Source organism: Salmo salar, chromosome ssa02, assembly GCF_905237065.1.
Source record: "Salmo salar chromosome ssa02, Ssal_v3.1, whole genome shotgun sequence".
In the NCBI taxonomy this organism is placed as follows: domain Eukaryota; kingdom Metazoa; phylum Chordata; class Actinopteri; order Salmoniformes; family Salmonidae; genus Salmo; species Salmo salar.
The window spans coordinates 51,613,819-51,629,889 of record NC_059443.1 but is presented as its reverse complement, the minus strand read 5'-3'; the positions used below and the strand labels follow the sequence as shown (position 1 = coordinate 51,629,889).

The 16,071-nt window shown below is 41.1% G+C and overlaps 2 protein-coding genes across 2 annotated transcripts; both read left to right on the top strand.

Moving 5' to 3' along the window:
• Positions 1-4,343: 4,343 nt before the first annotated feature.
• On the top strand, positions 4,344-6,775 carry ifm5 (Interferon-induced transmembrane protein 5; the record flags this gene model as incomplete). The annotated part of the gene is given in 2 exon segments (NM_001140082.1): positions 4,344-4,689; positions 5,097-6,775. Coding segments are annotated over 2 exon segments (384 nt in total). The 5' UTR covers positions 4,344-4,461.
• Positions 6,776-7,968: 1,193 nt separating this feature from the next.
• On the top strand, positions 7,969-10,051 carry LOC106598334 (dispanin subfamily A member 2b). Its single transcript, XM_014189378.2, has 2 exons — positions 7,969-8,315; positions 8,723-10,051. The coding sequence occupies exons 1-2, from the start codon at positions 8,088-8,090 to the stop codon at positions 8,876-8,878; spliced, it is 384 nt and encodes a 127-aa protein (XP_014044853.2). The 5' UTR covers positions 7,969-8,087; the 3' UTR covers positions 8,879-10,051.
• The last annotated feature ends 6,020 nt before the right edge of the window (positions 10,052-16,071 follow it).

Here is a 16,071-nt window from a genome sequence, read left to right as displayed (position 1 = left end):
TGACATCGGAGGGATCGAGTGTAGGTTTTTTCAGAAGGGGTGCAACTCTCGCTCTCTTGAAGACGGAAGGGACGTAGCCAGCGGTCAAGAATGAGTTGATGAGCGAGGTGAGAAGGTCTCCGGAAATGGTCTGGAGAAGAGAGGAGGGGATAGGGTCAAGTGGGCAGGTTGTTGGGCGGCCGGCCGTCACAAGACGCGAGATTTCATCTGGAGAGAGAGGGGAGAAAGAGGTCAAAGCACAGGGTAGGGCAGTGTGAGCAGGACCAGCGGTGTCGTTTGACTTAGCAAACGAGGATCGGATATCGTCAACCTTCTTTTCAAAATGGTTGACGAAGTCATCCGCAGAGAGGGAGGAGGGGGGGGGAGGGGGAGGAGGATTCAGGAGGGAGGAGAAGGTAGCAAAGAGCTTCCTAGGGTTAGAGGCAGATGCTTGGAATTTAGAGTGGTAGAAAGTGGCTTTAGCAGCAGAGACAGAAGAGGAGAATGTAGAGAGGAGGGAGTGAAAGGATGCCAGGTCCGCAGGGAGGCGAGTTTTCCTCCATTTCCGCTCAGCTGCCCGGAGCCCTGTTCTGTGAGCTCGTAGTGAGTCGTCGAGCCACGGAGCAGGAGGGGAGGACCGAGCCGGCCTGGAGGATAGGGGACAGAGAAAATCAAAGGATGCAGAAAGGGAGGAGGGTTGAGGAGGCAGAATCAGGAGATAGGTTGGAGAAGGTTTGAGCAGAGGGAAGAGATGATAGGATGGAAGAGGAGAGTAGCGGGAGAGAGAGAGCGAAGGTTGGGACGGCGCAATACCATCCGAGTAGGGGCAGAGTGAGAAGTGTTGGATGAGAGCAAGAGGGAAAAGGATACAAGGTAGTGGTCGGAGATTTGGAGGGGAGTTGCAATGAGATTAGTGGAAGAACAGCATCTAGTAAAGATGAGGTCAAGCTTATTGCCTGCCTTGTGAGTAGGGGGGGAAGGTGAGAGGGTGAGGTCAAAAGAGGAGAGGAGTTGAAAGAAGGAGGCAGAGAGGAATGAGTCAAAGGTAGACGTGGGGAGGTTAAAGTCACCCAGAACTGTGAGAGGTGAGCCATCCTCAGGAAAGGAACTTATCAAGGCGTCAAGCTCATTGATGAACTCTCCAAGGGAACCTGGATGGCGATAAATGATAAGGATGTTAAGCTTGAAAGGGCTGGTAACTGTGACAGCATGGAATTCAAATGAGGAGATAGACAGATGGGTCAGGGGAGAAAGAGAGAATGTCCACTTGGGAGAGATGAGGATTCCAGTGCCACCACCCCGCTGGCTCGATGCTCTAGGGGTATGCGAGAACACGTGGGCAGACGAAGAGAGAGCAGTAGGAGTAGCAGTGTTATCTGTGGTAATCCATGTTTCCATCAGCGCCAGGAAGTCTAGGGACTGGAGGGTAGCATAGGCTGAGATGAACTCAGCCTTGTTGGCTGCAGACCGGCAGTTCCAGAGGCTGCCGGAGACCTGGAACTCCACGTGGGTCGTGCGCGCTGGGACCACCAGGTTAGAGTGGCAGCGGCCACGCGGTGTGAAGCGTTTGTATGGCCTGTGCAGAGGGGAGAGAACAGGGATAGACAGACACATAGTTGACAAGCTACAGAAGTGTTGTTTCTTGTATTATTGTCTCTTGTGTCTTTAGAGAACTGTTTCACTTTGATATCCTTTTTCTTCTGTCCTGATTTTCTCTTTCTTTTCTTCTGTTAACTAGATATTCTTTGTTGTTCTTCGTTAGCTAGCTAGCTTCTTCCAAAAGAGTCCCTAGCAACTGCTTAGCAACTGGTAAACAATTCAGCTAGCTAAGATAACTACAATTTTATGAAAAATAGTTATTTTTCAAAAGCCTATCTTTGTTTGTTGCTTGTTTTTTCTCCTATTCAGTCTTGCAGTTTTCTTTTGCTTTTTTCCGATGTACTTCACTCTAAAAACCATGTAAATTTCAATATTTGTAGGAGCTCATTTTTCAGCTGCTGCTGCTCAAATTGGAGTTCCGGGAACACATAATTTATGTCACACACACAGCTGGAATTAACTTAGCTCATCATAATTAGTACAACCTTCAAAAAAGTATTTTACACACACTATGTGCCCATTACAATCTATGCATGAATCGGAATGCATGATTTATCACCGATAATTGAAAAACATGAGAATAATACAGTAAATATATCAATAATTACCACACAAAACATTTTCTGATAGTGATTTATTGATAAAAATGGCACGTGCAGGCAGTCAATCACGTAACCTCTCACTGAGCCATTCAGTGTTGTTGTTTATGTATGTAGCTAGTGAGCTATGCTGTAGCATTAGCAATGTCTTTCAAAAGGAGACAACTCACAAATGCAGAAATTCTGGAGATGTAAAAGAAATTCTGACAATGAGTCTGAAAGTCAGGAATCAGATTCTGACAGGGAGGAGCTGCCCCCCAGCCATTGAGAACCCTGAATCTGAGGACCCCTTGTCCACTGACAAAGTCCCAGTTCCCTTTGAAGATGCTGGTGGTGATGGAGGCAGACCGACAGTGGATGAAGTACAGGAGTTCTGTGGTATCTGGAAGGCTGCCGGCCATTTCACCCCTCCTGGCCCTGCTGTTTGCTTTGATGAGTCCCAGTCTGGAGTGCAACGCCCCTTCTATTTCCATCTGAGGCAGAGTGCTTCAAGTTGTTTCTGACAGATGAGCTGGTGGGAGACATAGCAGAGACCAATCGCAATGCCTTGGAGCTACAGGAGAAGAGAGAGCCAATTAGTGAAATGTATATCTTCCTGGTGACAGTCCTCCTCATGGGGGTAAGTCGCTCTGGATAAGAGCGTCTGCTAAATGACGTAAATGTAAATGTAATGGGGATAGTAAAGAAGAACTCCCTAAGAGATTACTGGAGCACAGATCCTATGTTTGCAACTCCCTTCTTTGTCACCCTCTTTTCCCAAGACTGCATTTCATCAACAATGCTACTGCCATCCTAAATGACCCGTTATACAAAAATAGAAAATGTCAACTGCTGGCAGTAAAGTGGCATGACAAACGAGACATCCATGTCCTCTCCACTGTCCATACAGCAACCATGTCGGCCACAGGGAAGGTAGACCACCTGACGGGAGAGAGAAACATCAAACCAGACTGTGAGCTTGACTATAACCTTAAAATGGGGCAGTGGATAAGGCGGACATGATAAACAGCTTTGTGGAATGCACTCAGAAAACGACCAAGTGGTATAAGAAGATATTTTTCAATATTTCCTGGGTAGCTTCAAAATACAACAAGCCAATACTTCTCTGACGCAATTAGCATTGTTTTACAGAGCTAATAGAAGAATGTAACTAACTACATAAGCACGATTGAATATAACACCATAAAGGTTATGAAATTAGTAACGTTACCTCGCGTGTCGGCGGTTATAAGGAATATACACAAATATATTATGCTACAGTAGAAACGACATAACAGACATGCATAAACTATTATAACGTAATGAAGCACTTACTTTGATAGAAACTCACACATCTCGAAAGTTATTATTGGTAAGGAAGACAACTATGACTGCGATGCAGGCAACAGATGGAAAATGTGAACACGTCTGTGCAGGACGGGAGATGAGCAAATGTCTGCAGACTTGAACTGCACTAACAATTGGGAAGTGTTTGGGGAATTTTGTCCGGGTCAGAAATGTCAAAAAACTGATTTGGTCGGTAAAAATGACTACTTTTCTGTGAATGAATGGGGCGGAACACACCTCAATTCAAACTGTTATTAGAAAATAAAAAACTTGTTCGAAAATTATTTAAAATTAACTAATTGAAAATAGCCTGTAAATAAAAACAGGCTGCGTGCCCTTTGCTTGATGGCAGCGCAGATGGTGAATAAAACGCCACAAAGGTTACGAAATTAGTAACGTTACCTCGCGTGTCCGCGGTTATAAGGAATATACACAAATATATTATCCTCCATAAACACAGTGAGCTACAGTAGAAACGGTATAACACGACATTTGCAAAACACTTTTCGCTTTGTCATTATGGGGTATTGTGTGTAGATTGATGAAGCCATTTTTTATGTAATCAATTTTAGAATAAGGCTGTAACATAACAACAAAAAAGTCAAGGGGTCTGAATATTTTCCGAATGCACTGCACCACGTAACGTTTTCTCACTACTAAATATGGTAGTGACAGGAACTCCAGTCACATATCTTTGGGTATACACTCCCAAAAGCAAAAAAAAAAAAAGTTTGACAATCCTGCTATTGTGCAAGAGAGGGGGGAGGGCCTCCAGAAATGAAACCATACACATTTACTGGAAACAGTGCTAATGACGCCAACCTTCACCACTCCACTCCTCTTATAAACCCTCCACCTCACAAAAGAAACGTCTCTTTGGGTCTCAATTTCTCGTTTGCGCGAGAATCATTGTCTATTTTTTAACACGAGGCTAAATAAGTAGCTATATTCGCTTGCCATGGATCAACCACCACCTTACCAGTCAGAGTTTGTCCCAATGAAAGGAAATAAGTACATGCGTCTTGAAGACACTCACGGAGCGCCCAAGTTCCAACATACCGTCGTCTTGGGTCAGCCACAGCCCGTTGTACCTCAGCCCAGGGATCACATTATCTGGTCACTTTGCAGCCTCTTGTACGGCAACCCATTCTGTCTCGGAATGTTAGCTGTGTATTTCTCCATAAAGGTGAGTTTGAATTCTCCTTATATAGCTTTTTATAGTAATGTCTGGTGTTGGTGCTTGTATTGTATGGATTTTGAAGTTGAGCAAGTTATTATATAGGCGACCAACTTTGAACTATGGAAGGAAGACAGCATAACAATTATCTACATTTGCGTTTCACTCTCTTGTTATCACAGTGTTATAAAAATGTGTAGCCTGTACTTCATCTATAGGCTCTATAGATCTTTACTCCAAAATAAGTGTTTTAAGGAGTATTAAACCACTAAGAGGGTAATACATGACTGAGATCATCCCATTAGTGTGAAATGTCATGTGTATATGTTGTTAACTAATATGCATCGCTACATAAACACAATCAGCAACACATGAATGATTCTATAATATAAATGATTCTACATTTTGTCTTCCAGTCCAGGGATAGGAAGATGGTTGGAGACTTGGAGGGAGCAAGAAAACACGGGAAGACTGCACGCTGCTTTAATACTGTGACCCTGACTTTGGCAATCCTTGGGCTGCTCTTCCTCTTCATCACCTATGGTATCATCATCTACCAAGTTGCACACTGAGTAGCTCCAGTCTTTGCTTTTGTAAAAAGTGTTCATTTTGAAGTCTTGGCAGGTGTTATACACCTCTAGGATTGTGTCCTGATACATTTCAGCTCATCTCTTTAAACACACACACACACACACACACACACACACACACACACACACACACACACACACACACACACACACACACCACAGAAGTTCCTTCAGCACTGTGTACCAGATCTGATTTGCTCTTCTTTAGTTTTGTGTTTTAAGGATGCAAGATGATTCTTTTGAAGTTCCATTCAAATGTAATTTTTTATAAATACATTTAAAAATGTTGTAAATGCATTACATTTCAGTTTTTATAGGTGTTAATGGATGTTAACGACTCTGTGAGACTCGTCCCATATAGACATACACTCACTTAACAAGAAAACAATTCCCATGGCTTTGTATCTACTTGGCAGAGACGGCATAACAGAACTTGGCTCGGGTCAGCAATTGAACTGTTGACTGAATCTGAGAGGTCCATGAACATACATATCCTGACATGGCTTGTCTTTGTTGTCGCTCTCCAACAATGTTTAAGACACAATCTGTACTATTTATGGTTGCTAAGATTACTTGTCCTTGTGTGATATAAAGATGTAGGAATTTGAGTATGTTGAACAACTTTATCAACACCAAGAATGAACAGTATTAGGTATTTTTGACTTATTACTCTGATACAAATTATAAACAGATGTTGATGTTGTAAAAGTGTAATTTCCAGCAGTGTAGAAAGTCCAGGCCTGGTTTCCGGAGACAAGCTATGTCACCAGGAATCCCTGGCTTGCTGTGTCACCGTACTCTTGAATAGCTTACTATCATCTATTTTCCCTCTGGAGAAAATACTCTCTGTAGGTTTGATGGGTAAAACAAACGCTATTCAATTCAAGGTCCTGTTAAATAAAATACTTACGTTTATCATTCCTTCTGTCCTTCCCCTTCTCCCTGCCTTATCTGACAAAGTTGGATTTGTGAAAGTAATAGCTGCAGACTTTATCCATTTATACACAGAGATTGCTTACTTTAAGATGGGGAGGAAGGAGACATTAGGGCTTGTGTCAAGGATGCATTTTTATAGGGATTCACACAGGTTTCCTCTTGTCAGTATAATTCTTGAAGGAAAGCAGATCAGTAGAGTGAGTTGATCTAGATCAGATGATTGGGACAAAGCAAAAAAATAAATAAAGTGGAAGCTGGGGGCCATTTTCAGGCTCCTTGCAAAGCTCAAAACCTGCAGAGTTCTAGGCCCTTTCAGGGCTAAAAGAAGGAGGAGATATGGCTTAATGTTTTTATGCCAACAGTGTGCCAAGCTGTCATCAAGGCAAAGGGTGGCTACTTTGAAGAATCTCAAATATAAAATATATTTTGAGTTGTTTAAAAGGATCGGACCCTTTTTTTTAAATTTTCCCTTAAAATTATATACCCAAATCTAACTGCCTGTAGCTCAGGACCTTATTATGTTATTGACTGTACGTTTGTTTATGTGTAACTCTGTTGTTGTTTTTGTGAAATAAAATTTAAAAAAATAATAAAACCTGAAGCAAGGATATGCATATTCTTGTTACCATTTGAAAGGAAACACTTTGAAGTTTGTGGAAATGTGAAATTAATGTCGGAGAATATAACACATTAGATCTGGTAAAAGATAATACAAAGAAAAAACGTGTTTTCTATATGTATATACATATATATATATATATATTATATATATATTTTTCCTCATCTTTGAAATGCAAGAGAAAGGCCATTATATCACTTTGGACTCTAGGTGCAATTTAGATTCTGTCCACTGGATGGAAGCAGTGTATGTGCAAAGTTTTAGACTGATCCAATGAACCATTGCATTACTGTTCATTACTGCCATAATGTGCCGAGTTGGTCAATTGATACATTTTCAAGTTCATAACTATAGAGAATATACAAACATGATATGGTAATAACAAATGTATGTTTACACACTCCCATGAATGTCATAAATTATGGATAATTAGCTTCCCTACGGGGGAGGGAGGGCAGACAGCAGGGCTTCAAACTCTAGAACCCAGTTCCTACATTTCAATATAAAAATGGATTTTATCAAACAAAATTAGGCTACATTTTATCTCTGGGACCCTCAGGATGACAAATCAGAACAAGATTACTGAATATAAGTATATTTTTTACCTTCAGAGGTGAATGTATCAAACTAGTTGCTGTGATAAAAGCACTCTCCTCAAACAATAGCATGATATTTTTTCACTGTAATAGCTTGTGTAAATTGGACAGTGCAGTTAGATTAACAAGAATTTAAGCTTTCTGCCCATATAAGACATGTCCATTTCCTGGGAAATGTTGTTGTTACTTACAACGTCATGCTAATCACATTAGTGCACGCTAGTTCAACCGTTCCGCGGGGGGACACCGATTCTGTAGAGGATAACCAGTTAGAGGGCAGGATAGACAGACTTGTATACCACAGACAGAAGTGGTGACACAGACATGTCACAGGGGCTATGAAGCGGAAGCATTCGTGTATGTTTTCTCACTACCAAATATGGTGGTGACAGGAAGTCCAGTCAAATATCTTTGGGTATACACTCCCAAAAGCAGAACAAAAAGATTGACTATCAGTGCTATTGTGCAAGAGAGGGGGGGAGGGCCTCCAGAAATCAAAACATACACATTTACTGGAAACAGTGCTTATGACATCAGCCTTCACCACTCCACTCCTCTTATAAACCCTCCACCTCACCTCACAAAAGAAACGTCTCTTTTCGTTTGTTCAAGAGCCTTTGTTTATTTTTTAACACTAGGCTAAATAAGTAGCTATATTCGCTTGCCATGGATCAACCACCATCGTACCAGCCAGAGTTTGTCCCAATGAAAGGAAATAAGTACATGCGTCTTGAAGACACTCACGGAGCGCCCAAGTTCCAACATACCGTCGTCTTGGGACAGCCACAGCCCGTTGTACCTCAGCCCAGGGATCACATTATCTGGTCACTTTGCAGCCTCGTGTATGGCAACCCATTCTGTCTCGGAATGTTAGCGGTGTATTTCTCCATAAAGGTGAGTTTGAATTCTCCTTATATAGCTTTTTATAGCAATGTCTGGTGTTGGTGCTTGTATTGTATGGATTTTGAAGTTGAGCAAGTTATTATATAGGCGACCAACTTTGAACTATGGAAGGAAGACAGCATAACAATTATCTACATTCACGTTTCGCTCTCTTGTTATCACAGTGTTATAAAAATGTGTAGCCTATACTTCATCTATAGGCTCTATAGATCTTTACTCCAAAATAAGTGTTTTAAGGAGTATTAAACCACTAAGAGGGTAATACATGACTGAGATCATCCCATTAGTGTGAAATGTCATGTGTATATGTTGTTAACTAATATGCATCGCTACATAAACACAATCAGCAACACATGAATGATTCTATAATATAAATGATTCTACATTTTGTCTTCCAGTCCAGGGATAGGAAGATGGTTGGAGACTTGGAGGGAGCAAGAAAACACGGGAAGACTGCACGCTGCTTTAATACTTTGACCCTGACTTTGGCAATCCTTGGGCTGCTCTTCCTCTTCATCACCTATGGTATCATCATCTACCAACTTGCACACTGAGTAGTTCCAGTCTTTGCTTTTGTAAAAAGTGTTCATTTTGAAGTCTTGGCAGGTGTTATACACCTCTAGGATTGTGTCCTGATACATTTCAGCTCATCTCTTTAACACACACACACACACACACACACACACACACACACACACACACACACACACACACACCACAGAAGTTCCTTCAGCACTGTGTACCAGATCTGATTTGCTCTTCTTTAGTTTTATGTTTTAAGGATGCAAGATGATTCTTTTGAAGTTCCATTCAAATGTAATTTTTTATAAATAAATTAAAAAATGTTGTAAATGCATTACATTTCAGTTTTTATAGGTGTTAATGGATGTTAACGACTCTGTGAGACTCGTCCCATATAGACATACACTCACTTAACAAGAAAACAATTCCCATGGCTTTGTATCCACTTGGCAGAGACGGCATGACAGAACTTGGCTCGGGTCAGCAATTGAACTGTTGACTGAATCTGAGAGGTCCATGAACATACATATCCTGACATGGCTTGTCTTTGTTGTCGCTCTCCAACAATGTTTAAGACACAATCTGTACTATTTATGGTTGCTAAGATTACTTGTCCTTGTGTGATATAAAGATGTAGGAATTTGAGTATGTTGAACAACTTTATCAACACCAAGAATGAACAGTATTAGGTATTTTTGACTTATTACTCTGATACAAATTATAAACAGATGTTGATGTTGTAAAAGTGTAATTTCCAGCAGTGTAGAAAGTCCAGGCCTGGTTTCCGGAGACAAGCTATGTCACCAGGAATCCCTGGCTTGCTGTGTCACCGTACTCTTGAATAGCTTACTATCGTCTATTTTCCCTCTGGAGAAAATAGTCTCTGTAGGTTTGATGGGTAAAACAAACACTATTCAATTCAAGGTCCTGTTAAATAAAATATTTACGTTTATCATTCCTTCTATCCTTCCCCTTCTCCCTGCCTTATCTGACAAAGGTGGATTGGTGAAAGTAATAGCTGCAGACTTTATCCATTTACACACAGAGATTGCTTACTTTAAGATGGGGAGGAAGGAGACATTAGGGCTTGTGTCAAGGATGCATTTTTATAGGGATTCACACAGGTTTCCTCTTGTCAGTATAGTTCTTGAAGGAAAGCAGATCAGTAGAGTGAGTTGATCTAGATCAGATGATTGGGACAAAGCTAAAAAATAAATAAAGTGGAAGCTGGGGGCCATTTTCAGGCTGCTTGCAAAGCTCAAAAGCCTGCAGAGTTCTGGGCCCTTTCAGGGCTAAATGAAGGAGGAGATATGGCTTAATGTTTTTATGCCAACAGTGTGCCAAGCTGTCATCAAGGCAAAGGGTGGCTACTTTGAAGAATCTCAAATATAAAAAATATTTTGAGTTGTTTAAAAGGATCGGACCCTTTTTTTAAATTTTCCCTTAAAATTATATACCCAAATCTAACTGCCTGTAGCTCAGGACCTTATTGTGTTATTGACTGTACGTTTGTTTATGTGTAACTCTGTTGTTGTTTTTGTGGCACTGCTTTGCTTTATCTCGGCCAGTTTGCAGTTGTAAATGAGAACTTGTTCTCATCTGGCCTACCTGGTTAAATAAAGTTGAAATAAAATAAAATGGAAATGTGAAATTAATGTCGGAGAATATAACACATTAGATCTGGTAAAAGATAATCCAAAGAAAAAAACGGGTTTTCTATATATGTATAGATATATATATATATCTATATATATTATATATATTTTTTCCATCTTTGAAATGCAACTGAAAGGCCAATATATGACTTTGGACTCTAGGCGCAATTTAGATTCTGCCCACTAGATGGCAACAGTGTATGTGCAAAGTTTTATACGGATCCAATGAACCATTCTATTACTGTTCATTACTGCCAAAATGTGCCAAGTTGGTCAATTGATACATTTTCAAGTTCATAACTATAGAGAACATACAAACATGATATGGTAATAAAAAAAATATGTTTACACACTCCCAGGAATGTCATAAATTATGGATAATTAGCTTCCCTACGGGGGGACAGACAGCAGGGCTTCAAACTCTAGAACCCAGTTCCTACATTTCAATATAAAAATGGATTTTATCAAACAAAACTAGGCTACATTTTATCTCTGGGACCCTCAGGATGACAAATCAGAACAAGATTACTGAATATAAGTATATTATTTACCTTCAGAGGTGAATGTATCAAACCAGTTGCTGTGATAAAAGCACTCTCCTCAAACAATAGCATGGTATTTTTTTCACTTTAATAGCTTGTGTAAATTGGACAGTGCAGTTAGATTATCAAGAATATAAGCTTTCTGCCCATATAAGACATTTCCATTTTCTGGGAAATGTTCTTGTTACTTACAACGTCATGCTAATCACATTAGCACGTTAGCTCAACCGTCCCGCGGGGGGGACACCGATCCTGTAGAGGTTTTAACACATTTCTGGTTACTACATGATTCCATATGTGTTGATTCATAGTTTTGATGTCTTCACTATTATTCTACAATGTAGAAAATAGTAAAAAATAAAGAAAAACCTTTAAATGAGTAGGTGTGTCCAAACTTGTGACTGTACTGTACTGTGCTGTACTGTATATATCTGTCACGTCCTGACCCTTGTAAGAGGTCATTCTGTTTATATGTGGGGGTTTTCTAGTATTCTATTTCTATGTTTTGTTTTCCAGGTTTTGGCCGGGTATACCCTTTCCAATCAGAGGCAGGTGTCTTTCGTTGTCTCTGATTGGAAGCCATACTTAGGCAGCCTGTTTTCCTTTGGGGTTTGTGGGTAGTTGTTTTCCGTTTTGTATACGTTCCTGACGGAACTGTTGGCTGTCGTTTTGTTATTTTGTTGAAGTGTTATCATAAATAAAATAAATATGAGCACTTTACACACTGCGCCTTGGTCCCCTTTCAACGACCCCTGTGACAATATCATATATCAGCTTTAAAATTGCAGATTGTGGCTTCTATCAATGTAATTATGTGAACCATTTCCAATACCACGGCTTAGGGCTGTTCTTAACGCGATGCAATGAGGAGTGCCTGGATACAGCCCTTAGCCCTGGTATTGACAATATACCACAAACCCCCGAGTTGCCTTATTGTTATTATAAACTGGTTACCAATGTACATAATTAGAGCAGAAATAATTATTGTTTTGTCGTACCCCTATACCACGGCTTTCAGCCAATCATTACTCGGGGTTCGACCCACCCAGTTTATAATATTTATTATAAACTGTTGTTAGGTTCTAATTTTTCAGAGTAAATAACTCACGGACACTAGAGAAGCTTGACCAAGTTTAATTCTTCCCAAAGAGTCGTTACAGCTTGTATTCAGACAAAAACATGTTCTCACCATCACAAGTATGTATACCCCACGTTGAACAGTCCTCCTTCTCTTATGGTTCGACAGGAAGAGGTTAACAGGATACTATACCCTTATTACTCCCTTCAGGAGATCTGACCTCCTGACCTCAACCCCTCCTTCGCCTAATCCACAGATATCCATCCGCTTCCCCTATAGCAGCCTGTGATCTCCTCCCGTCCACCAAACATATTCCAAAGCCATGTGTCTTTCTACAGAAAACCATTAACTTCTGACATAAAACCCAGTCTCTTTCACTCCTTATATTCTAGGCTTCTGATCTATCATGTATTTAATATCTCAATGTTCAAAGTTTAGCCCGAATCCAACACTGTGGTTCGAGCCCTGAATGCTGATTGGCTGACAGCCGTGGTATATCAGACCTTATACCACAGGTATGACAAAATATTTATTTTTACTGCTCTAATTATGTTGGTAATCAGTTTATAATAGCAATAACGCACCTCGGGTTTTGATATATGGCCAATATACCACGGCTAAAGGCTGTGTCCAGGCACTCCAGGTCGCATCGTAAATGAGAACAGCCCTTAGCCGTGGTATATTGGCCATATACCACACCTCCTCGGGCCTTATTGCTTAATTATATCACGGCGCCTGTCACATGAGAATATCTTTTGCATTTAGCAGATCTGACATTTATTCATGTGATATATCACTTAGCAAACATTTTACTTGCTTGAGTTATTAAATCATAATTTATAACCATAAACATGCCTTCATAGGAATGAAGGCAAGGTTATGGTTTGCCCAATGAATTAATTATCAACTAATTCAGTAATAATTCATTCCAGTCTGCTGTCCCCACATGCTTCAAGAGGGCCACCATTGTTTCTGTTCCCAAGAAAGCTAAGGTAACTGAGCTAAATGACTACCGCCCTGTAGCACTCACTTCCGTCATCATGAAGTACTTTGAGAGACTAGTCAAGGACCATATCACCTCCACCCTTCCTGACACCCTAGACCCACTCCAATTTGCTTACCGCCACAATAGGTCCACAGACAATGCAATCGCCATCACACTGCACACTGCCCTAACCCATCTGGACAAGAGGAATACCTATGTAAGAATGCTGTTCATCGATTACAGCTCAGCATTTAACACCATAGTACCCTCCAAACTCGTCATTAAATACTACCCTCCAATCCCCGCCCTGTGCAACTGTGTCCTGGGCTTCCTGACGGGCCGCCCCCAGGTGGTGAGGGTAGGTAACAACATCACCACCCCGCTGATCCTCAACACTGGGTCCCCACAAGGGTGCGTTCTCAGCCCTCTACTGTACTCCCTGTTCACCCATGACTGCGTGGCCATGCACGCCTCCAACTCAATCATCAAGTTTGCAGACGACACTACAGTGGTAGGCTTGATTACCAACAACGACGAGACGGCCTACAGGGAGGAGGTGAAGGCCCTCGGAGCGTGGTGTCAGGAAAATAACATCACACTCAATGTAAAAAAAACAAAGGAGATGATCGTGGACTTCAGGAAACAGCAGAGGGAGCAGCCCCCTATCGACATTGATGGGACAGTAGTGGAGAGGGTGGAGAGTTTTAAGTTCCTCGGCGTACACATCATGGACAAACTGAAATAGTCCACCCACACAGACAGCGTGGTGAAGAAGGCGCAGCAGCGCCTCTTCAACCTCAGGAGGCTGAAGAAATTTGGCTTGTCACCAAAAACACTCACAAACATTTACAGATGCACAATCGAGAGCATCCTGTCGGGCTGTATCACCGCCTGGTATGGCAGCTGCTCCGCCCATAACCGGAAGGCTCTCCAGAGGGTAGTGAGGTCTGCACAACGCATCAACGGGTGCAAACTACCTGCCCTCCAGGACACCTACACCACCCGATGTCACAGGAAGGCCAAAAATATCATCAAGGACAACAACCACCCGAGCCACTGCCTGTTCACCCCGCTATCACCCAGAAGGCGAGGTCAGTACAGGTGCATCAAAACGGGGACCGAGACACTGAAAAACAGCTTCTATCTCAAGGCCATCAGACTGTTAAACAGCCATCACTAAGATTGAGTGGCTGCTGCCAACATACTGACTCAACTCCACCCACTTTAATAATGGAAAAATTGATGTAATCAATTTATCACTAGCCACTTTATATTATATAATGTTTACTTACCCTACATTACTCATCTCTTATGTATATACTGTAAGCTATACCATCTACTGCATCTTGCCATCTGATGTAATTAAATATATCACTAGCCACTTTAAACAATGCCACTTTATATAATGTTCTCATACCCTACATTGCTCATCTCATATGTATATACTGTACACTATTCCATCTACTGCATCTTGCCATCTTGATGTGATGTTTCACTAGCCACTTTAAACAATGTCACTTCATATAATGTTTTCATACCCTGCATTGCTCATCTCATATGTATATACTGTACTCTATACCAACTACTGCATCTTGCCTATGCCGTTCGGCCATCACTCATTTATATATTTTTATGTACATATTCGTATTCATTCCTTTACACTTGTGTGTATAAGGTAGTTGTTGTGAAATTGTAAGGTTATATTACTTGTTAGATATTACTGCATGGTCGGAACTAGAAGCACAAGCATTTCGCTACACTTGCATTAACACCTGCTAACCATGTGTATGTGACAAATACATTTGATTTGATTATTTGATCATATACACGATGGTCGCTGAACTCTCAACCTTTTGGCCCATAGCACTGCGAGTAATCAACTAAATAGAATTGGGCTGTGCCGTATAGTGCTAGGCTCCGGCAGAAGATTGCAGGATCGCCACCTACCGAGGACAAGCTCGCTCTCTTTACCTGTTTCATTACAATAATGCATTGAAAATCTTGCATATGGAAATTCTTAAAAGATAATTGATTTTATTTCACCTCATTACAATGGCATGGTTTTAATTCACCTGGCATCTTCAAAAAGCTCCACAATTGTTCAAGAGAGCGGAGAGGGTTTATTTGAAACAGGTGTTTATTTGCTGAAATGTGTGCCCTTGCCCTATTAAAAGGGACATGCGGCTATTTGAGACACGTTTAATTGAAGTTTTATGGTACAAATAGCATTATGGTTTTTGTTGCCAAGGAATAGCCACTTGGATCTGAGAGGAGGCAGAGCATGCTTTAAGTTTTCCTGAATAACTGGGCCTGCAGGGAGCATAGGCCTATGTGGCCAAATTATTATAGGACGACTTGGGAGAATGATGATCCGCAACAGACAGCGCATCTCAGTATTATAAGTAAAGAATAAATCAAATCAAAGTGTATTTGTCACGTGCTCCGAATACAACAGATGTAGACCTTACAGTGAAATGCTTACTTACAGGCTCTAACCAATAGTGCGAAAAAAAGGTATGTGTGTGTGTGTGTGTAGGTAAGTAAAGAAATAAAACAACAGTAAAAAGACATTTGAAAATAACAGTATCAAGACTATATACATACACCGGTTAGTCAGGCTTATTGAGGTAGTATGTTCATGTAGGTATGGTTAAAGTGACTATGCATATATGATGAACAGAGAGTAGCAGTAGCGTAAAAAGAGGGGTAGGCGGGTGGTGGGACACAATGCAGATAGCCCGGTTAGCCAATGTGCGGGAGCACTGGTTGGTCGGGCCAATTGAGGTAGTATGTACATGAATGTATAGTTAAAGTGACTATGCATATATGATAAACAGAGAGTCGCAGCAGCGTAAAAGAGTGGTTGGGGGGGGGGGCGCACAATGCAAATAGTCCGGGTAACCATTTGGTTACCTGTTCAGGAGTCTTATGGCTTGGGGGTATAAACTGTTGAGAAGCTTTTTTG

Coding starts and splice junctions, on each gene's coding strand:
- LOC106598334 (XM_014189378.2), top strand. CDS start 8,088: ATGGATCAACCACCATCGTACCAGCCAGAGTTTGTCCCAATGAAAGGA. Junction 8,316..8,722: donor CGGTGTATTTCTCCATAAAG/GTGAGTTTGAAT, acceptor TTTGTCTTCCAG/TCCAGGGATAGGAAGATGGT.